Source organism: Prionailurus bengalensis, chromosome B4 (genome assembly GCF_016509475.1).
Source record: "Prionailurus bengalensis isolate Pbe53 chromosome B4, Fcat_Pben_1.1_paternal_pri, whole genome shotgun sequence".
Lineage (NCBI taxonomy): Eukaryota > Metazoa > Chordata > Mammalia > Carnivora > Felidae > Prionailurus > Prionailurus bengalensis.
In genome coordinates, this window is record NC_057358.1 from 107786180 (window position 1) to 107810976 (window position 24797).

The 24797-nt window shown below is 35.5% G+C and overlaps 1 protein-coding gene across 1 annotated transcript in view; it reads left to right on the forward strand.

The window, feature by feature from the left end:
• The window catches only part of LRRIQ1 (leucine rich repeats and IQ motif containing 1), a 207360-nt gene that overhangs the window by 177880 nt on the left and 4683 nt on the right, over window positions 1–24797 (forward strand). Inside the window, exon 26 of the mRNA XM_043561707.1 lies at window positions 6386–6506. Within this exon, the coding sequence (XP_043417642.1) occupies window positions 6386–6506 (121 nt within the window). The remainder of the gene's footprint in view (window positions 1–6385; window positions 6507–24797) is intronic.

Sequence of the window (24797 nt, forward strand, 5' to 3'; positions counted from 1 at the left end):
TAAAATGTGGAAATGCGAAATACCTACAATAGTCAATACAGTCTTGAAAAATAAGACTCACAGTACCTGATCTCAAGACTTTCTATAAAGTCCCAGTAATCAAGACTATATGTTATGTGAATAAAGACAGAAGAATCAATTAATAGAAAATAATAGTCCCGAAAATACCACACTACAAGGTTAGTTGATTTTGCTTAAAGGTACTACAGCAATTAACAGAGGGAAAAAATAATATTTTTCTCAACAAATAGTGCCGGACCCCTGTATATCTACAGTGAATATGAATCTTGATTGCTACTTCACACCTTAAAAGCCAATTTGAGGTGAATTATGGGCCTAGATGTAAATGCTAAAATTATAGAACTTCTCTGGGCACCTGGGTAGCTCCATTGGTTAAGCATCCAACTTCAGCTCAGGTCGTGATCTCATGGTTCATGAGTTCGAGTCCCACATCGGGCTCTGTTCTGACAGCTTGGAGCCTGGAGCTCGCTTCGGATTCTGTGTCTCCCTCTCTCTCTGCTCTTTCCCTGCTTGCACTCTGTCTCTCTCTCTCTTTCTCAAAAATGAATTAACATTTAAAAAATTTTAACTATAAAACTTATCAAAGAAAACAGCAAGGTATTTTCATCTCCTGATACATACAGCAACATAAGTGAATACTGAAAACAATATAGTGAGTGAAAAAAGCCAGACACGTTAAGAGTATATACTGTATGATTGTATTTATATTAAGTTCAAGAGCAGAGAAAACTAACCTGTCCATGGTGAAAGAAATCAGAACAGTTGCTGCTTCTGAGGATAAATTACTGGAAAGAGGTATGAAGGAACCATTTGGTAGTTACATTAGTCAGGGGTCATCAGAGAAACAGAATCAATAAGATACCTATATCCATATCTATATCTATATTTGCCTATATCTAATATGTAAATTCATATTTAAAGTCTCTTTGTGTATATAGAACCTACAATAGCCAAAGAAATCTTGAAAAAGAACAGTAAGAAGTGTCACACTACCTGATTTCAAGACTTTCAGACTTGGCCTGAAACTTACAACATTGACCCTCTGGAATTTATAGATATATTCTATATTTATTATAATAGATTATATATTATTTATTATAATAGATTATATATTATTTATTATAATAATAATAAATATTATTATTTAATAATATAATAAATTACATATAATTTATTATAAGGAACTAGTTCATTTGATTATAGAGGCTAAGAAGTCCCATGGGCTGCATGCTGGAGAGTCAGGAGAGCCTGGGAGCATAGTTCCAGTCGGAGCTGAAGGCCTGAGAACCAGGAGAACGGATGGTATAGGTTCTAGTCTAAGTCTATATGCCTGATGGCTGAAAGGGCTGATAGTGTCAGATCCAGTCCAAGTCTAAAGGCCTAAGAACCAGAAATGCCAATTGTGTAAGTTCCAGTCTCAAGAGAAGACAGACAGTCCAGCTCCATCTGTCAAACAGAGAGAGTGAATTCTCCCTTCCTCCGCTTTTCTGTCCTATTTTGGCCCTCAGTGGATTAGGTGATGCCAGAGAAGACAATCTGGTATACTTTGTCCACCCATTCATATGGTATCGTCATCCAGAAGCACCCTCACAGACACATTCAGAAGTAATGTTTAACCAAATGTCTAGGTACTATATGGCCTAGTCAAGTCGTTACGTGAAATTAACCATCATGGAAGTCATCTGTAAAAAATAATTAAATTGAACAGTGTAATTAAAAAACGAACAAAGGGCTTGAATAGATACTTCATCTAAGAGGCTTTTTAGAGAGAAATAAGCACATGAAAAGATGTTAAACATTGTTAATCACTAGGAAAATTGTTAAAGTGACTATATAATATTAATATTAATATCTTAATAAGGTCTGTGGTTTAGTAATGGTATGGTACCAACGTAAATTTCCTGGTTTTATGAATCCCCCTTTGCTTATATATCATTGGGCAAACTGGCTGGAAGTTATACAGGGAACTCTCAGTACCAATTTTTACAACTTCTGTAGGAATTTTAAATTACTTCAAAATAAAAATTTTGAAAATGATTGAGCTTCATGTTTAAAGTCTGTGCATTTTGGGGCGCCTGGGTGGCTCGGTCGGTTAAGCATCCGACTTCGGCTCAGGTCATGATCTCACGGTCTGTGAGTTCGAGCCCCGCATCGGGCTATGTGCTGACAGCTCAGAGCCTGGAGCCTGTTTCAGATTCTGTGTCTCCCTCTCTCTCTGCCCCTCCCCTGTTCATGCTCTGTCTCTCTGTCTCAAAAATAAATAAACATTAAAAAAAAATAAAGTCTGTGCATTTCATTGTATGTAAATTATAGCTGTATAAAACATTTAAAGTGTCTTCCATGCCCACATATGTTATATAATGAGGCCTCTGCCTCATATGAGAAAGGGGGTTTGTGCAATGATGATAATGTCTATAAATGGAGGGGTAAAATAAATGAACTAAATCTAGATCTTACAAATATAATAGACAGTGAAAAATAAGCAAGTTGCAGAAAATAATATTCTAAAATTTTTGAATACTTTTATAAGATAGGTTATAAGTGAACTTTGCTTTATATATTTTATTTCTCTTGGGGTAGCTTAGTCAGTTAAGCAGCTGACGCTATCAGCTCAGGTCATAATCTAACAGTTTGTGGGTTTGAGTCCCACATTGGGCTCTGTGCTGACAGTGTGGAGCCTGCTTAGAATTCTGTCCCCCTCTCTCTCTTCCCCTCCCCCATTTGCTATCTCTCTCTCAAAATAAACTTAAAAAAATAAATTTTATATCTCTTGTTATGTTATTTTTAAAAATATTTATTTATTTATTTATTTATTTATTTATTTATTTATTTATTTTGAGAGAGAGAGACAGAGACAGAGAGAGCTAGCAGGGGGAGGAGCAGAGAGAGAGAAGAACGAGAATCCCAAGCAGGCTCTGCACTGATAGTGTGGGCTCCATCTCATGAACCCTGAGATCATGACCTGAGCCAAAATCAAGAGCCAGACACTTAACTGACTGAGCGCCCTTATTTCTCTTTTAAAAAAAAATCTAGGTGTGCCTGGGTGGCTCAGTAGGTTGAGCCTCCGACTCTTCGTTTCGGTTCAGGTCATGATCTCATGGTTTCACAGGTTCAAGCTCCGCGTGAGACTGCATTGACAACTCAGAGTTTGCTTGGCATTCTCTCTCCCTCTCTCTCTGCCCCTCCCCCACTTGTGCTGTCTCTGTCTCTCTCAAAATAAATAAACTTAACATCTAGATAATAAGGAAAAAATATTTATTTTTATGTGTGCAGTTTAGTATGTCTTAACTTATGTTAAAAATAAATATTTAATAAAATATTGTTTATGAAAAAAAGAAGAAAGAGGAATTCCCTGTTCTTTATTAGATGTGAGAGATTCTCTGTTTGTAATTAATTTGCATGGGTTGGAGGTGAATCAGGCTCCAGATGCTTAGAAGTAGTGTTCAAAAGGAGCTTCTGGGTTACTCAGCCTGTTAAGCGTTGGACTTTGGCTCAGGTCATGATCTCACTGTTCTTGAGTTTGAGCCCCATGTCCAACTTTGTGCTGACAGCTCAGAGCCTGGAGACTGTGTCTCCCTCTCTCTCTGCCCCTTTCCTGCTTGTGCTCTGTCTCTGTCTCTCTCTCAAAAATAAACATCATTAATTTTTTTTAAAAGTCATGCTCAAATATTCATGCTCCTCATTTTATTGTGAAAATATGGAGAAAAAAATGTTACAAATGTTGCAGGTAGGAGCCACATAAATGCACCCAGTTCAGAAAACAAAGACGTATGAGAGTTTTGCAAAATTACTATTTAAAAAATATTTGCCATTGAATTGCACATAAGAATATTCTTATCTAACCTTGACTCAAAACAGTTTATTGTGTTATAACCATACAAAGTGTCTAATATTACGGTGTTTTAGAATTAAGTATACATTTTTTTTTGTAGAATAAGAAAAGCATGGGCAGTCATATTCAGTTTTTAAGTATATCCATTCTGCATGATATAGAAGAAAATAAATAGAGAAATAATAAAGAAAGGTCAGTTAAAGGAAGAATAATGTTCAATTTAAAAGACAATGTTTTCAGAAAGAGAATCTGCATATTAATGCATATGTGGCTCTCAGATGCACTGCTGGACCTTTCACTGACCCCTTTATAAAACATATGGGTTTGTATTTTAAGCTGCCACGTGGCACTATTGTGAAATTGTGTATTCCTGTTAAGTTTCACTTCTAAATTTGGTTCCTTGTTATAATCTGACCTAGTTAGTAACTGACATTAATTATTTTCTTCTTTGGAAGAAACAATCTTTTGGGTGTTAATGGTTAGATGGTAATGGGATTTATGGAAGGCATGTGTTCACACATATTTTCTTGACATGTAGGTATGATCGTATTTGGAGGATGGGTGGGATTTCTTTTTTCTTTTAATTTTTTTAATGTTATTTATTTTTGAGAGAGAGAGAGATCAGGGGAGGGGCAGAAAGAGAGAGGGAGACACAGAATCCGAAACAGGCTCCAGGCTCCGAGTTGTCAGCACAAAGCCTGACACAGGGCTCGAACTCACGAGCCGTGAGATCATGACCTGAGCTGAAGTCAGATGCTCAACCAACTGAGCCTTTTTTTAAAAATTTTTTTAGTGTTTGGGGGGGGGGGTATTTCTACTTTCTAAATAGGTATGTGAAATTATGTCATCAAATTGAAGCAAATAAAACCTGATTTTAAAATCTTGAATCTTGTAGTTAAAGCCTCCTTAGCTAGCAGGAGGGTCCTTAAGTGGTTAACATGTTTTTCCTTGTTTTTTAACTGATCTCACCAGAACTGTAGTATTGCGTTGGTACTTCCCCCTTATTCCTAACTGGTTCTTTTTTTAATAAAGTTTTATTTGTTTATTTTTGAGAGAGAAAGAAAGAGAGGGAAAAAACAAGTGGGGGAGAGGCAGAGAGAAAGGGGGACAGAGGATTCAAAGCAGGCTCCACGCAGACAGCAGAGAGCCTGATGATGTGGATCTTGAACCCACAAACCAGGAAATCATGACCTGAGCCGAAGGCAGCCACTTAACTGACAGAGCCACCCAGGTGCCCTATGACTGGTTCTTTCTGAGTCTTAGTACTGATGGAGCTATACTAATGGAAATATTAGAAACATACTTTTGTACACTAATTGAAATAAATTTAGAAAGAATGTATAATATTTTTCATACCAATCACAGGTATAAATTAGAAGCCAGTTGTTATTTATTTCATTTTTCAACAGTTTTCTACTGTGGTCTTTTGACAATGCAATTGTATCACTTAGCCGGGTACATCAAAAAGTGACTGACATAGAATGGTGTCTATTCATGCACATGAGAGTGCGAAGAAGTTGGGAGGGGTATGTAAAGGAAAAATGCGAAGATAGAGAATGATCTTTAGATTCTATTTTCATGAGATTTTGTAGCCCATTATATGAGGATAGCTTTTTAAGCACAGTGATGGTTTTATGATATTATTTTGCTCTATTTAAATTTGTCTCACATCAAACATTAAGGACAATGCTTTCTCATAGGAGTTCAAGCATCTTGTGGTTTGGGTTAAATCCTAGTTATTTTGAGGCTGCTTTCCTTTCCATCATGGCATTTTCCCTTACTTCAGGGCTGTATCCTGATAAATCTGTACTTAATAATATTAGACATTATGTAAAATAATATTCTATAGGCAAGAAGTGATTCTGTCAACTGTTAGGTTCAGTCCAAGGTAGTAATAAAAGTTCAAATGGTAATTTTAGATGAAATAAATTATTTAATTCTATGTCCTTAAAATAATATATCTTGAAATTTCTATATATTAACCATTACCCTTAAATTAGCCTTACTGAATAATATTTTTATATTAGTAATAGTTTTAATGAGAAGGCAGAGATCTTCTATGACTTTGTAGTATACAACTATGGAATGAAAGGCATTTTGAGGAATATTGTTGAGAAGACTAATACTTATAACTGGTGAAATACAAATATTGCAGAAAATAATCCAATATGACATTTCTAACATTCAATTAAGAATTAAATAATATACTTGGTAAATAAGTGATGTTAAGCTGTTTCAAGTTTCACCAGTTGCCTTTAAGATTGATTTTCATCAAAATTACTGTACTAAAATGTTTTCTTTTGTTGTACAGACTCAAATAGCAAACCTCAATTTTAAAATCGGCTCTTATTTGCAAGAAATGCTTTGACATAGTGCATTTGTTCTGCCTGGGCACCAGTAAAGGATTGTGGTATCATTTTGAAGAAGGTTGTTTGACAGAGCCTGTTTGTTTATTTGGGGTAATGTGAGCTGCATTCAGAAAATGCCATATTTTGTTTCATGATTGTATACATTCTCTCCCATTGCTCCCAGGCAAGACTTGTAAGCAGAGAAGACACGGATTTAGACCTTTTTTCCATGACCAGTGGAAGTGCTTTGTCTGTAAAGAGAGAAAAAAAAAATCAGGCACACAGACACTCAGCGGGATCTTCAAGTAAGTTGTGGTTTCCTTCAGAATTAATTTAGAAATCACAAACGAATTGATGGAACATAATGCCAACAAGCACTCTTTTTTAGATAAGGGGTAGGCTGCCAGCAGCCAGAACTGCCTGAAAGTGTGTATTGGAAGTTTTTCTTTTTTAAAATGTCTTCTTTTGATATAAACCAAATTAAATCATTTCTAAAATTAATGGCATCAATTTTTATTTTCATTATAATTCTGTGACTCCATGTTCTACTTTCCTCACTTCCCGTGAATATATTGAATTGTTTGATCATTTAGTTCTAAAAGAACTTTTAGGCTAATTGCAAAAAGTTGGATTTATATATCAAAGTAGTGTATTTTGGCCTTTTGTCACTGATATAATAGATGTTATAGGTCACCTTAACTTTTAAAGGAAACTTTTTAAAATAACAGACTTTTAGATAATAATATTATTATCAAAACTGTCAAAACCATGCTTTGGACACTATTTCTTTCTTTTTCTTTTCTTTTTTTTTTAACGTTTATTGATTTTTGAGAGAGAGAGAGAGAGAGACAGAGCATGAGCAGAACAGAATCTGAAGCAGGCTCCAGGCTCTGAGCTGTCAGCACAGAGCCTGATGCGGGGCTCGAACCCATGAGCTATTGAAATCAGGATCTGAGCTGAAGTAGGATGCTCAACCGACTGAGCCACCCAGGCGCCCCTCGACCCTATTTCTGTTGAATAGATAACAGTTCACATTTATTAATGATGAATTTTTACATTTGTTAACTTGACACACCCATCTATTACCTTCAATATCATGATTTCAACAAGAACTGCGGTACAGTTATTAACTGAAAAAAAATAAGCATTTAAAAATATCTATATCTTGTAATAATAAAGTCTAATTTTTTCAAACTCTTCATATACCGTAGAGATTTTGAAATATCTTCTAAAATGTTTTAGTATATTAGTATAAAATATGTTCTATTTAGATATCATATTTTTTTAATTTCCCCAAAGTATAGTAAACCTCAGAAGTCCACACATTAACTCATACTTCATTATAAGCATTAAGTTTTTCTTGAAAAAGTTTTATTGCTCACTGGTACAATAGTTTTATAGATGCAAAATCAATACTTGATTGAATGTGAAAAACTCAACGCTCCAGGTGGTGCTCTACAAACAAAAGGTTAAAAGTGATTCTCTTTCACTTTTTATCCAGGTACATGGCATTATTAGAGTCCAGTCATTTAAATCCATTAACATATGCAAGTTCATTTTGGTAAATTTTAATTTGGTTTTGAAATAATGATTTCAATATATCTAATTTAAAACTATTTTCCAGGATTCAAAGTTCTTAGAATGCCTGAATTTTCTTTACTTCATTATAGAATCTGGTCACAAAAGGTTCTAGTCAATGTGGTTAAGAAAGAAATTGGGGTGCCTGGGTGACTCAGTCGGTTAAGCGTCCGACTTCAGCTCAGGTCACGATCTCGCGGTCCGTGAGTTCGAGCCCCACGTCGGGCTCTGGGCTGATGGCTCAGAGCCTAGAGCCTGCCTCTGATTCTGTGTCTCCCTCTCTCTCTGCCCCTCCCCCGTTCATGCTCTGTCTCTCTCTGTCTCAAAAATAAATAAAACGTTAAAAAAAATTAAAAAAAAGAAATATTTTAGGTTTATTAATTAAGTAAAATTATATTATTGATCTAATATAAAATTTTTGCATTCTTAACATAATCTGTTAGTTACATCAAATTTCAAAATACAACATTTCTGGGGCGCCTGGGTGGCGCAGTCGGTTAAGCGTCCGACTTCAGCCAGGTCACGATCTCGCGGTCCGTGAGTTCGAGCCCCGCGTCAGGCTCTGGGCTGATGGCTCGGAGCCTGGAGCCTGTTTCCGATTCTGTGTCTCCCTCTCTCTCTGCCCCTCCCCCGTTCATGCTCTGTCTCTCTCTGTCCCAAAAATAAAAAAAAAAAAAAAAAAAAAAAAAATACAACATTTCAGAAGTAATCAACCTGTGTCACACATAATAATAAATGCTATCTTGATTTTAAGTACTGCATAGTATGAACTTATTATATATCACTTTGGAGCAGTAATACAAAGCCAAAAAAATTGCCTTGTCAAAGTCTCTATTCATAATATATCTTCTGACTATTAAAACATGAACAGCTCAATAAATCAGCAGCTATCCTAAAATCCTCTAGCTTTACCTTTCACTTATGTGACATCGAATCATAGATTCTAGAAAATACGAGATCATTATATAGATTTAACTTCTTTTTTTAATAGTCTTATTTTCTTTTAAAATTTTAATTCCAGGATAGTTACCACACAGCGTTATATTAGTTTCAGATGTACAATATAGTGATTCAACAACACATTCTCTGAAGAACAAACTGTAATATGGCTATCCTCACTGATTCCAATTAGTTGTCAGTAAATAACATTATAGCGAACACTACTAATCACTAAATCTGTTCACTGACAATTAAGACAAACAACTTTAGAAAAATAGAGTTTTGATTAAATAACAGAATTATTATGAATAAAATAGCACTTACTGAGTTATCGTAGCTACTAGTTTACTACAACATCTGTATAATATAATGGTGAAATGTAGGCTCCACCATCAGTCTGCCTGGAATTGTATCGTGACAATTTCCCCATCCTCAAAATGGGAATGAGAAGAGAAGTACTGTATCTACCTTGAAGAGTTATTGTTAGGATAAAATGTATAGCATTTAAAACAATATCAGGCACAAAACAAGGGCTTAATAAATAGTCTTTATAATTGCCACCTAAACATAGCCATAAAAGAAAAATCAATTGAAGTAAGATATTAACGTCACTAGTATCTGGGCACATGGGCTAACTAGCTCAGCTTATAAGAAACCTACTCTTAATAGTTACTTAACTAAAAAACTTGGGGTAGCCTATTATCCATAGAACTCTTTTAACCATCAAAATCCTTGGGTCATAGGCCTCCATGGCCCTGAGCCAACCACGTTCAGCTTTGGTATTTTGAAAGCTCTTTTTTCTTCCAGCTTTTTCTCTCTCTCTTAAAAAACTTATCACCTTATTAAAACTAAAGCATTTCTTTTAGCTTTGCAAGCCAAAGCTAAGGAGTAGCTTATGGCTGCAGCTATAAAACTCTTTCAGCCTTTGAACTAGATATTTCTCTCTCAATATTGCTATAATATTTGTAACATGTATTCTGTAGCATCAGATAATTTCAGGTTTAAAATCCCAGTTCCACCATCACACATAAGTTGTGTGATCTTAACTCTAAGAACAAGTTAACTATCTGTAAGATGGGAACAGCAATGTTTATCTCATAGAGTTTGGTGGGGAAGAAATGAGTAAAAATAAAGGTAAAGCATGTGATACATTTCCTAGCATACAGTAAATACTTGCTGTTTGTATTGTTTTTGTCTTATGTTGCTGTTGCATAATTTTAAACAACTTTAAAGTAGAATTGCCTTCCTTTCCTGTGTCAAATAATACCAGAACCAGCTTCATGACAGTCATCTTAAGCAATGCTGTCAGAGAAATTTCCTAAATTCTCTCTCCTTTTGCTTTTAGGTCTGACTGCTTTATTTTTTGTTTTGTTTTGTTTTAAATGTTTATTTATTATTGAGAGACAGAGAGAGAAAGAGCATGAGCATGGGAGGGGCAGAGGAGAGGGAGACACAGAATCTGAAGCAGGCTTCAGGCTCTGAGCTGTCAGCCCGATGTGGGGCTCAAAGTCACAAACTGAGAGATCATGACCTGAGCCAAAGTACCACACTCAACCGACTGAGCCAACCAGGCGCCCCTGACTGCTTTCTTAAAAGAGGCCAAGGCAGTCTTCTGCTACTTGGCCTTCTAGCCTACCTTATGGTTTAAAAAAAGATGTAAGAGGTCACATTCTTATTTTTTTAATGCAATTTACAAAATGAGTATGCAAATAAATTCCTTCACTTAGACAATATTTAAACAAAATATTTGGTTTTCTTAAAAGATTTTGGTTTTCTCAATTAATTTTTCCACGTAATGCTTAAGATAAAGGATGCATTGCAGTAATAATAATTTTATTGCTATAGTAATTTATAGCTTTACAAATTTATTTTCATTATCTTTTCTTATTTATAATGACTATTTATCTTTGACAACTAATATAAATAAGTCTCAGAGTTTATTTAATTTGCCTTGGCCCAAAAAACTTAGCAAGGAAAAGCAGAAACTTGAACCCATCTTTTCTTATTGCTTTTTATTCTTCCATGGACTAAAATATAATAGCTGAATTGTAAGAATAGACCACAATTAATGTAGTTCTTATTTATTCACTCAAGAGCCATCTGCTGAATGATCACTGCTCACTATGCACCTAGTTTAGGTTTTCAGATACCTCTTCCTAATCATCTTTCCACTTTCTAGGACATACTCCATTTTCAGAGTTAGCCAGGGATTGAAGATCCACAGTACCCCTATAATAGTGCATAATCAGCCCAAAGTCAAATTCTTCTTTAGGCATATCTAAAGTCTCATGAGATGTAAGCCCTTTTAATATGATACTGAATTTTCTGAATATGAAAGAACCCATTTTTTACAAGCAAAGCAGCTAATATCATTAAAGTGTGTGAGAAAGGCTTCTTGGAGGCAAAATATTTGATTTGTACCTGGAATGACATTTGGGATGTAAATAATGAAAGAAGTGGAAGAAAGTCACCTTAACAAAAGTAAAAGATAAAATATGAATATATGTTCATTGAACTTTGAGGAGTCTCTCTGGACCAGAGTTTGCACATAGTAAAGTAATGCAAAATAAGATTGAATTAAAGATGAAGCCTAGGTTCAGGTAAGTTTGAAAAGCCCCTCAAAAACTTAAAAATAGAACTACCCTACAACCCAGCAATTGCACTACTAGGTATTTAGCCAAAAGATACAAAAATGCTGATTTGAAGGGGCACATGCACCCCAATGTTTATAGCAGCACTATCTACAGTAGTCAAATTATGGTAAGAGTCCAAATGTCCATCTACTTATCAATGGATAAAGAAGATGTGGTATATAAATACACACACACACACACACACACACACACACAATGGAATACTAGTCAGTGATCAAAAAGATTGAAATCTTACCATTTGCAACAATGTGAATGGAACTAGAGTGCATTATACTAAGCGTAATAAGTCAGACAGAGAAAGACACCCCTGCTGGAGGGGTGGTAGGTGGGAGGATGGGTTAAATGGGTGATGGGCATTAAGGAGGGCCCTTGGCTGTGTTATATGCAAGTGATGAATCACTGGGTTCTACTCCTGAAACCAATACTACACTGTATGTTAACTAACTCAAATCTAAATTTAAAAAAATTAAAAATTTTTAACATTTATTCATTTTTGAGAGAGAGAGAGCATAAGTTGGGGAGGGGCAGAGAGAGAGAGGGAGACAGAATCTGAAGCAGGCTCTAGGGTCTGAGCTGTCAGCACAGAGCCTGACACGGGGCTCAAGCTCACGGACCACAAGATTATGACCTGAGCTGAAGTTGGACACTTCACTGACTGAGCCAGGTGCCCCTAAATAAATAAATTTTTAAAAAGGTAAAGAGGAATTGGACTACCCTACTGGTAATGAGTAACTAACAACCATTTCTAAAAATACCTTAGTGTTTTAGAAAGCTCAAGATCAGTTGAAGAAATGTAGTCTGAGACACTTTTAAATTATACAGTGCCTCCAATATATTGACAAAGTAATTTTACAGTTTTTATTAAAAAAGAATATTTTTGGTTATCAAAGTAAAAAGTGAAAGAGTTTACTAGATGTCAATATCCAATAATATGTGCAGATAGAGACTAAAGGTGATAGCTAACACAAAAGTAGATTCCAAAGATTACTAGTAAAGTTTACTCCAAATTTACTCTAAGCACATTCCATTAACACAATTTTTAATTTGCAAATAAAGACTTATTAGCATGGTGTATATTCATGTATTTCTCTATGTATATATGCACATATATATGGATATCTAATTTGGTATTTAGCTGCAGTATATATACATAATATGCATTTTTAATCCTTCACTGAGTAAGTACTTAAACATTATTGCCTATATCGGTTGGTCATCATATAAACCATGCATCATGATCCAAGCACGTATATGCTTACAATGTACAAAGCACTATACAGGCCAATAAAAAAACATAAAGATAGAGAGGTACAGACCTAGAATAGCCAACACAATATTGAAGGAAAACAAAGAACAAAATCCCTTTAATACTATAAAGGGGAATGCAAATTAAAACCATAAGCTATCACTAAACACCTATTAAAATGGCCAAAATCCAGAACACTTACAATACCAAATGCTAGTAGGGATGTGGAGCAATAGGAACTCATTCCTTGCTGGTGGAAATGCAAAATGGTACAGCCACTTTGGAAGAGAGTTTGGTGGTTTCTTACAAAACTGAACATCTATTAATATGTCATCCAGCATTCGTGTTTCTTGATATTTACCCAAAGGAATTGAAAATTTATGTCTAGACAAAACCTGTACATTGATGTTTATAGCAGCTTTATTCATAACTGTCAAAATTTGGAAGCAACCGAGTTGTCCTGTGGTAGGTGAATGTCTAAAAAATCTGTGGTACATCCAGATAATGGCCTGTTATTTCGTGCTCAAAAGAAATGAGCTATGAAACCATGAAAAGACATGGAGGAAATTTAAGTGAATATTACTGAGTGAAAGAAGCCAATCTAAAAGGCTATATGTACTGTATGATTCCAACTATGTGATGTTTTTGAAAAGGCAAAACTATGGAAGGTATCATAGGTTGCTAGGGGTGGAGGGGAGAGGAGATGAACAGGTTGAGCACAGGGGATTTGAGGGGCAGTGAAAATACTCTGTGTGATATCATAATAATAATACATGTCATTCATTATACATTTTTCCTAAACCCATAAACTGTACAAAACCAAGAGTGTATTGTAATGTAAACTATGGACTTTGGGTGATTGTTTTGTGTCAGTCTACATTCATCAGTTATAACAAAGGCATTGGGGGGATATTGTTAGAGAGGCTATGCATGTGTGGGGCAAGGGGTATATGGAGAGTCTCTGTATCCTCCCCTGAATTTTGCTGTGAACCTGGAACAGCTTAATAAAAGGCAAGGGTGGGGGGTGGAGAAGAAAAAAAAAGGGAGAAGAAAATCTCAGAAAAATGTTCCTTGCCAGCTATTACCTGGGATTTACTTTATTAATAAATGGTTATTGCTATTAAAGAAAGGTTGTAATATATTATAAATAGCACTCTATTGTGAATTCAATCAACCTGAAACCAGAATTTTGAAGGCTTGGTCTCTAGCAGGGAGAAAAATCTCTCTCAGTAGTACTAAACACACTTTCTTTCAGATTTTGTTGGCCACAACAATGTCATACTAGTTTTTATCTTTATGGTTTATTCTCCTTCTCCCTACTAGCATGTATGTTCCAGGAGGTCAGGAAACTTAATGTGGTATCCTAGGTAACTAGAAGAGCTCCCTGGCATATGGTAGGCCCTGTAATGTATGGATAATGAGTGAATTTATGGATGACTGACTGACTGACTGACTGACTGACTGACTATGGTCCACTATGGAGCAGAAAATATGAGATAAGAGCTAGAAAGAGAGTATTTGTCATTTTCCTGCTGCATAGTGGGAGGCAGGCTGTACTGACAAAAAAGGAGGGTAAAAGATTGATTGTTTGGTAGATCTTCAATAGTGTCTGCCCAAGCTTCTAAGAGCACCTGATCTGTCCAGAATCCTGGTATGTACAATTTATGCAAACAAGTGAAGTTTTCCTCCCAGGTGGGTCTTTCAAACAACTCAGTCATGAGATTCAAATTCCCATGGATCCAACCTACCTGGAGCCAATCCTGTCATTTGTTCACTGAAAAAAAAAAAAAAATTATGGAGTGCTCTTAAAGGCTCAGCGCATTACACAGGTGAGAGAGTGCTGAGCATCATGGCCTTCATGGAGCTTATAACTTATATAAATATAAATTATAACAGTCTGGGTTCAATCAGGAGACAGCTATGATACAGTTGGTTAAACAGTGAAGTTTAAGTATTGTTACCTATACTAAAGTATTATCCATATCAACTATTGAAATAAAAGGAAACCCTATGTGGTACCCTAGGCCTGAGGGAGATCACCCAAGGAAGGACAAACTTAGAAACGGTTCAGACATCGTTGGAGAAGGTGTGGTTCAGCCACCAGATAGCAGACAAGTTCCCGGGTTTGACCAGACCAAAGCTGGTCTGGAGTTACCAGGCAAATAAGAGGCGATTCTCTGGAGGGCAGGAGGTGGGGAAAGGAATGAGCAATCAGTAGCACAGGCATGCAGTGATAATGGATCTTGATAAGGCAGAGGTACAGCAAGCTTTGGTTTCCCTATGGAGAGGACAGCACCCAGGTTATTGCTAGGGCGAACCTGCCAGGTTGCAGAGGAATCCTATTCTGGGCCTATGGCTCAGGCAGGCTGCATCAGAGGTCCTGAAACCCACAAGGCCCACTCCACCCCCACCTATGCCAGAAACTGCAAAACCGGCAGTGTCCCCTGAGCACCCTCTGTTCAGAAAGCTTGACGTTTTTCTCACTTTAAAGGAGAAATGCTTAAAGAAATTCTTTTATCACAAATCATATAATGAAGGGTGTATTCATCGCTTATAAATCGATAACTGACATATATGCATACACTGAATTACTACTCTCCAGATATAACTTATATATGTGTATGAATTATAGGTATATATATATAAAACACATCTTTATAAAAGTAAATTTGACTCACTATTCTTGTCCTTAAGAGAGAGTCACAGCTTGGACCAAATTAAGACCTAGTATTATTTTACTCATGGCCTCTAAAGCTAGGCAATTTTCACAATTGAGAAGAATTGAGGAAAAAGCATAAGAAGACCTCAGACTGTTAAAAGAATGATGTCCCATCATTCTTTTTCTCTATGTTTTATAGGCTACTTCCAGCCTATGAAACCATGTGGTTAACTAGGGAAAATAATTAACTAACGGATGGCTTTAATAAAGTGTAGCATAGCCCTCACTAAACTGGAATTATGAAGTCCAGAAGTAAGAGATGATAAATAACGCCAGTTGCATTTTTAAACACAGTGAGAGACTGTGTGGTATTGGTAAGAGTATGTGTTAAGAGACTGGGAAATAAATTTCGAGTCCTGGTGTGGCTCCTTACCAGCTTGTCTGTGACCTTAATTAAGTCACTTACAACTCCTTTGTAAATTTAGTAGATAAAAGGCAGCCTGAAACGAGGGAAAGAAATTTGGAGTAGGCTAGATATGAATCTGAATCCCATTTCTCACACATGTGCTTTTGTGAGCTTGGAAGAGATATTTCAGGTTTGGTTTGTCCATTAAAAAGTATCATGGAAAATTAGATGAATATATAAATATCTATTTTGCTCTCATGTGGGAAAAGAGGGAAAAAGAATAAAAATAAACAAAGGAAATCCAAGAGTCCTGATAGCTTTAGAATTCCATACTCTGCAAATAGAACAAGAAAACTTTGTATATGCTAATTCCCCAATTAAAAAAGCAACAGAAACTATTATTTCTGATATTTTATAGTGTGAAAATCTTGTTTATAACTGAAAATTTTCTCCACACTAGAATGCTTCTGACTGGTTTCAAATGTTTTCAAATTGTCTCTAATTACTTTAGCTAAACAAAGTCAGCTGAGATGGGAAAAAAAATTAAACATTTTCTTTAAATGTTTTTTAAGTAAAGATCAAAAAAGCCCATCATCTATGAGAAATGACAGCTATTTCATAAAATGAAGTTGAATTTCAAAAAGCCATAAGTGATTCTGAAACTCGGCATACCTACTATAAAAACTTGGCTTAAGGATATTCTACTATAATAGTAATGGATATCTTGATGTCCCAATACATTTTTTAAATGAGAAAAAACCAACAAGCCAATAAAGTTTCCTATGAAGAACCCAGTCAACATTTCATAGTATGTACTTGGAAATGATCTTTAGCTTAATCTTAGCTAGATGTTTACTTTTAGAAAGAAGTTGTTTGTAAATTTAGTACTGAAGACACTAAAGAGGGAACTAGGTATAGATATATAGCTATAAGATAATTTATATGAATAGGTTATCCTGAAAGTAATTAGTAAAAATCTATGATGTTTTATATAAATGTAAAATGTTACGATGAGAAAAACATAGGAATAACATGTCAGGCAGCTGTCCTCTTTAAGAGAAATTTCAGATTTTCAGTTTATAAGACCGTGTGAAAGGGGCACCTGGGTGGTTGAGCTTTTGACTCTTGATTTTGGCTCAGGTCATGATCCCAGGGTCGTGGGTCATGATCCCAGGGTCACCCATGTCTGGCTCCATGCTGAGTAGAGCCTGCTTAGGATTCTCTCTCTCCCTTTGCCCCCCTCCCTCACTCATGCATGCTCTCTCTCTCTAAAATAAATTTAAAATTACATGTGTGTATATATATATATATATATATACATATATAATTTTATAGTATATATAAATTTATATATAAATTTAAATATAAGTATATATAAATTTATATATATATATAAATTAAAAATTTTATATATATATATATATATATATATATATATATATATATATATAAAGGGGTACCTGGGTGACATGGTTGGTAAGTGTCCAAGTCCTGTTTTCAGCTCAGGTCATGATCTCAGTTTTGTGAGTTCAAGACTTGTGCTTCCAGCACAGAACCTGCTTGGGATTCTCTCTCCTACTCTCTCTGTCCCTTCCCCACTCACTCTGTCTCTGTCTGATAAATAAAAACCAGGAGAGCCTGGGTGGCTCAGTCAGTTAAATGTCCGATTTTAGCTCAGGTTGTGATTCACGGTTCTTGAGTTCGAGCCCTGCATTGAGCTCTCTGCTGTCAGTGAAGACCCCAATTTGGATCCTCTCTCTCCCTCTCTCTCTGGCCCTCCCCTACTTTCTCTCTCAAAAAAATATATAAACATTTATAAATAATAAAAATAAAAATAAAATAATAAAATAAAAATGTAAAAAATACATGTAATAACATGTTAAAGGTGACCTTGCTTTTATTTATTTATTTATTTATATTTTTAATGTTTATTTTTGAGAGAGAGAGACACAGTATGAGTGGGGGGAGGAGCAGAGAGAGAGGGAGACACAGAATCTAAAGCAGCGCTTCAGGCTCTAAATTGTCAGCACAGAGCCCGACGTGGGGCTTGAACCCACAAACTGTGAGATCATGACCTGAGCTGAAGTCCGATGCTTAACCAATTGAGCCACCCAGGTGCTCCATGGCCTTGCTTTTAAATCTGATTATTATCACACAGAATATAATAGAGAACCAGGCCTATAGTTTCTTCTGAAGTATATTTTGAAGAGAACTCTACTATATTAATAGGCCAAAACTAGAAGGAAAGAGAAGCATTCTCCTTTTATTAAGGGTTCCCTTTTTGAAGATGGGGTTAATATTGATAATATCTTAAATTCACCTTGAATGAATTGTACTTTGGAAGTTATTTGTGGCTGTCCTATGTGATTCTGTGTTATAGGGATAATTTCACATTCAATTAAATATCAAAATTCTAACTTTTTAAAAACACAGGTCAGCTTCTCTACCTTAATATAGCGAATGTTTTAAGAAGCAAAGCTTAAATTCCACATAGGAGTGAAATCTTATGGTATTTGTCTTTCTCTGATTGACTTATTTTGCTCAGCATAATACTCTCTGGCTCCATCTACATCTTGGAAATGGTGGGATTTCATTCTTTTTTATGGCTGAATAATATTCCGTTGTATGTATATACCACATTTTCTTTATCCATTCTTCAGTCAATGGGTAGTTGGGTTCTTTCCATAATTTGGATATCTGCTGCTATAAACATCGGGGTGCATGAACATTAGGGGGGAAAAAGAGAGGCAAACCAGAGAACAAACTGAGAGTTGATGGAGGGAGATGAGCAGGGGGATGGGTTAAATGGTAATGGGAATTAAGGAGGGCACTTGTTATGATGAGCACTGGGTGTGGTATGTGATGAATCACTAAATTCTACTCCTGAAACAATATTACACTGTATGTAAATGAACAGGAATTTAAATAAAAACTTGGAAAAGAAAAAAAAAAGTAAGGCCTGGGTTTATTTTCAAAAATTAAACGTCATTATTTTGTCATTTCAAAAGTACAAGCGATATCTCTTATGTGAAATGGCTTTGGTTTTTCTCTGAAAGTATTAATAACAAACTCCACCCAATGCAAAGATGTGTTAAGGAGTTGCAGTGTTAATTTTTAAGATGAGAGGACCCACATCTGTAGTTACCAGCTGTCTTTCTCCACTCCTACAGTAAGAAAACTTGACTGGGTGAGAAAGATAATTATATTCTCCAAAGAGACACTTCTAAATTTAAACACATGGATTACTCTAGGCTATCCTCCTTAGGAACTTATCTTTAGTAAGTCAGTCTGAGTAACTACACTTGTTCCTAAGAATATCCTGAAATAGACTACACAATGGGAGTCATTCAGTTCTCTCAAAACTAGGGGCCCTTGGTATTTTTTAGCAAATTATAGCTCTGGTAATGGGCTAGCTCCTATTGTTCAAAACCATTTAGGGAACATTTTCCAACAAAACCTACGTGGAGATATTCATGCTTTTTATTCTGCTGGCTAGAATAATAGCATCCCCATCATAGAATCTCTTATTTTTAAAGGAAGAGGAAATCATAATTATATAACACTTTCATATTACCAAGCTTCTTACTTAGATCATAAATTTAGAATTTTACATAAAATACCAGGTCAAAAAAAGATAGATAGATAGATGATACATACATACATACATACATACATACATACATAACAGAAGTTTACCTCCTAATTCTTGACACGTTACCATTTCCACTCAGTTAGTTACAAGCATGGTCTTCAAACTGTGAAACAGCAGAAGTAATAGTTGTAAGTATAGTTATAAATTATTTTATGTTCATTTAAAGATACAATCCTGATTACTGACACTTCATTGCTGGATTTGAGCACCCCCCCAACTTTGTCAGCTTGTTGCTTTGCAAGGCTTCCGCCACCCCACTCTGAACCTGCATCCCCTTCAAACTTCACCTTTGTGAAAGTCCCGAGATCTCTCGTTAGCAGTCTCACCTCTTTAGCAGCTCTGCTACTTTCTACTGATCCCTTACCGTGTGTAACTCAAATTTACAAATCAGTGGATTTTTCTCACTCGATGTCTAAAAATGTTTGACATATAAATTAATTTTCTGTCACATAGAGTGGTCAAAAGGTGAGTAAAAGTTACGTTTAATCATGTACCTACTTGCATGTTTTTCAGTATAGACAAACTATATATGAAAAGAATAAATTAAGTTTTGGTTCAGTTGTCAACTAATTAGCATATTGGTTTTACTGGTAACTGGCCTTTTTTTTTTTCAATATATGAAATTTATTGACAAATTGGTTTCCATACAACACCCAGTGCTCATCCCAAAAGGTGCCCTCCTCAATACCCATCACCCACCCTCCCCACCCTCCCACCCCCCATCAACCCTCAGTTTGTTCTCAGTTTTTAAGAGTCTCTTATGCTTTGGCTGTCTCCCACTCTAGCCTCTTTTTTCCTTTTTCCCTTCCCCTCCCCCATGGGTTTCTGTTAAGTTTCTCAGGATCCACATAAGAGTGAAAACATATGGTATCTGTCTTTCTCTGTATGGCTTATTTCACTTAGCATCACACTCTCCATTTCCATCCACGTTGCGACAAAAGGCCATATTTCATTCTTTCTCATTGCCACGTAGTATTCCATTGTGTAACTGGCCTTTCAAAAATCTAGATCGTTACATCGTTCTGATATATCTTCTTCATGTACTGTCTTGAAAAAACATATGATCTCTAGTATTCCATATCAAATTTTGCAAAGTTCACAGGATATGCTACTCATTAACATTACTTTATTAAAGTACATGCTCATGTACTACAACCAAAATCATCTCAAATATGAGCTATTCTTTGAACAACTTCAAAAATTCTGGTAACAACTAGTTTACAAAGACCTTGAGGAGTAAGTAGAGAGACACTGTCGCAACTAAAGGATAAAGTCTGAAAAAAACTTTTGATCATTCGTAAATTAAAAAAAAAAAAAAGCTGTTTGGCGTATGAGATCATATGAAAATATAGGTGAATACAGATATGTCTACAGGTATAGAAATATCTTTCTCTTGTATTTCTTCACTTACGAAAATTGAAAATTGAAGATTGTATTGCTTTTCATTGATACATTTTATTCATTTTTAGTTCCATAGGCCTTATTTCCAGGTAATGGACAGTTCCTTCCCATCTGACATTTGCTCCTAATGATTTTCTTTATGGTACTATTACACTAGAGGCATACTTTATTTCTGACTATTAAACATGATGTTGTCTTCTTTATAATAAATCTTAGTCATATGAAGCCGAGTTTCAACTGTGTTACTGCCACTTACCTTTGGACAAATAGTTTAATAGTGTTACCTTAATTTCCCCAGTTTGAAAATGAGAGTCATGTGTATCTTGTAGAGTTGTAATGAGGATTGAAAGAGATGGCAAAATAAAGTGCTGAGCAAAAGGGCCTGGGACGTAGCGGACTCTTAAACCCCTGCAGCGTGACATTTTGAGGGAAGTTATGAGTGAACTGACAAGAGAATTGAAAAGCCAAGTGAGTGATGAGAAAACATGGGCAATAATACATAATACTTCTAATAGTTTTGATGGTAAAAACTAATATAACTGTGCCCAAACAAAAATGTTACTGATTTTAAATGCACAATGAAGAGATTGTTAAATATGTGCACTTTAGTAATACTTTTAATTACCTGGCATACTACATATCATTTAGTATGACGGTGTTCTAAGTACAAAATCTTCTAATAAAATAACTGCATGATTCCACTATCTATGCCAATTGTTGCAAAAATTCATTGGACAGGAACTAAAAATTGACTGTCATAATTCCCATTTAAATGATTCAAACTTCCATCGTCCACCATGGATGTTTTCGCCCAGATAAAAAGAAGGTCGACATAAGACTTTATAAACAATTACGACCAACTTTAACTTTTATTGTACTGTATTTGAAATCTGACTTTGCTTATCCTCTTTTTTTTTTTTTAATCTGAAGTGTTGGATTTAAAGTAAATGTCAGTAAAGAAGAGCTACATCACACAGATTTTCTTTTTCATTTCTGTTCAGCAAGAGTTGGTCGCTAACAATGTAAAATTTTAAACTGTAAGGCTCTTTTTACTATTGCCTAACCCATTAACTCTGACTTTTCTTGGTCTCAGTTTTTTTTTGGCAGAAGCCTTAAAAATAACAATTTGTGGGGCGCCTGGGTGGCGCAGTCGGTTAAGCGTCCGACTTCAGCCAGGTCACGATCTCGCGGTCCGTGAGTTCGAGCCCCGCGTCAGGCTCTGGGCTGATGGCTCAGAGCCTAGAGGCTGTTTCTGATTCTGTGTCTCCCGCTCTCTCTGCCCCTCCCCCGTTCATGCTCTGTCTCTCTCTGTCCCAAAAATAAATAAAAAAACGTTGAAAAAAAAATTAAAAAAAAAATAACAATTTGTTAGGTCTTGATATTTTGATCCTGAACTTTTAAAATTAATCAAACAAACACATTAACATTAACACTTTAACCCTTAAAACGTTCCCATAATCAGAACTAGATAATCAAAATTAATTACTCGTGCATGAAGAGCATGTTTACAGGGTTGGTGGGAATCATCTAATGCATTTGCAACTACAAGTCTAGTACAAAGTAGATATGTAATAAATAGCTGTTGATTTAATGTCCTTTAATTAAAAAAAAAATTTAACGTTTTTTCATTTTTTTTTTTAATTTTTTTAACGTTTATTTTTGAGACAGAGACAGAGCCTGAACAGGGGAGGGGCAGAGAGAGAGGGAGACACAGAATCTGAAACAGGCTCCAGGCTCTGAGCTGTCAGCACAGAGCCCGACATGGGGCTCAAACTCATGGCCCGTGAGATCATGACCTGAGCTGAAGTTGGACGCTTAACCGACCAAGCCACCCAGGCACCCCAACATTTATTCATTTCTTGAGAGATAGAGAGAGACAGAGCGTGAGCAGGGGAAGGGCAGAGAGAGAAGGAGACACAGAATCCGAAGCAGGCTCCAGGCTCTAAACCGACAGCACAGAGCCCAATGCGGGGCTAAAACTCACAAACTGTGAGATCATGACCTGAGCCGAAGTCAGACGCTCAACCGACTGAGCCACCCAGGCGCCCCAATGTCCTTTAATTTAATGTCTATCTCCAAGATCCGAGACAATGTAATGAAATAGTCAACAATGATTCCAGACACAGTTAAATGTAACAGTATTAGTAACCACAGAACAATGCATATAGATCTAAAACAGTAGTTACTTTCATCAGCAGTTGACATTATCCAGAGAATGACATTGAGTCACTTGAGTGAGGAAACTAGTTGTACTACATTGTACAGCTAATACAAATGTACAAATGTAGTTGTCAACTACATTTACTCTTTGTAAAACAAACAAACAAAAAACCACGCATTTTTCACATTTTTGAGGACAGGATCCATGTATGCTCTATTGATAATAGATTAAAGCATCATGTTTCTAACTGTAGTATTCTAGTTCTTATGCCTTTCCTTCATGTTCATTTCCTTTTCTTAAATAAACTGCTATACGCTGACATACTATTTTTTATTTTTATTTTTTTTATTTTGGTTGTTATTGTTGCTTTCAAACCAATTTCCTACACTAGCTAATGTGGTGAGTAAATAAGTGGGTATGGTCAAATGTGAAATGCATTTGTCAAGTGAATGAAACTGAAGTGCAATAATATAAAAAATCCTCAGGCTAGCCATGTTTATTGTTGCCAAATGTCTCCCTGCTAAGAAGTAATAAGCATGTAAAGGGATAATGAAAGTTTCCATGAAAAGTTTTTGGGAAATCTATCCACAAGTCTTCACTATCTGGGAAAGTGGAAATATGTATTTGTTTTATACAAGTTCCATATGAGGACTGTAAAGATGAACTATTAGAATAAAAAATAAAAAATCAACTACAATGTGATAGTTACTAATATGATTTGGCACATGGAAGGAAATGGACAGGGAAGGTCTACTACACAGAAGAATAGAAGAGTGCCTGCTATAAAATATGCACTAAATAAATAAGTGTTGAATGAATGTGTAAATAAAAGGAAGATTTTACATTAAAGCTTTTAAAGACTCCACGTGATCTTGAAAATCTAATTTGGGTTTTAAATGTTTAAATTCCAAAGGATAACTGCTTAATGATAAACATTTCAAGATTTACTTGAAGTGCATATTTTTGCTAAAAGTTTACTTTGGCTAAATTAATTAATGGGAAAGTGAGGGGTAAAACAAGATCATTAGAAATTAAAATAGAGTTGTTATATAGCAACTGAATTATTTCAAAGAAATAGATGTATCAATTAAGGTTAGAAAATACTCTCAATTATTAGCATCATTTATCCCATCATTCTTTGATTACAAACACTTAAGGACACTTGATTGTAAATGCAGTGAATGGAATTGAGTCCTGCAGAGAACAATAAAAAAAAAAGTGATTAAAGGAGTTGGGAATAGACCTTAACTGAATTGACAAGAGTAAAGGGACATATGACCTGATTTTTAGAAGCAGCAATGTGCAGTAGAAAATGGATGGCTGGGTAGCTTATAGATTAACTCCCTAGTGAGTTACACTTTTTTTCCCCTAATCAATTTAGAAGTTTAAACACTCAATTAGTATCTACTTGTTTAGTCGGAAGCCAGAAAATTGCACTAACCAAAGTTATGCAGAATAGTGAACAATGGAAATAAAAGTGTTAATTAATTTAAGGGCCACATGACAGAAGACAAACCTAGTTCTGAAAAAAAATCACAAAACTTATTTATATTTTACACCCAAAAATAAATAGCTCAAAAAAATTTCCTCCAGAAAAAAATAAAAATAGTGCTGAACAACATTAGTATGAGGACCACAGAATTTATACAATCAAGACAATATTTTTAGCACCACATCCTAGTCATCTATGTCTGTGCAGAGACAGCGACAAGGTATCTTCAAGAAGAAATCAACATAACAGTGTGTTACAAATAGTAAAACCTGGCGAACAGTGCATACTATAAGGAGGCCTCAAAAATTCTAGATCAAATGTGAGGCATAGCTATTGTAAAAGATCAAGAAATATGCAAAATACCAAAATAAAAATCTATACAATATCTATCAAGATTCCTCACTCTAT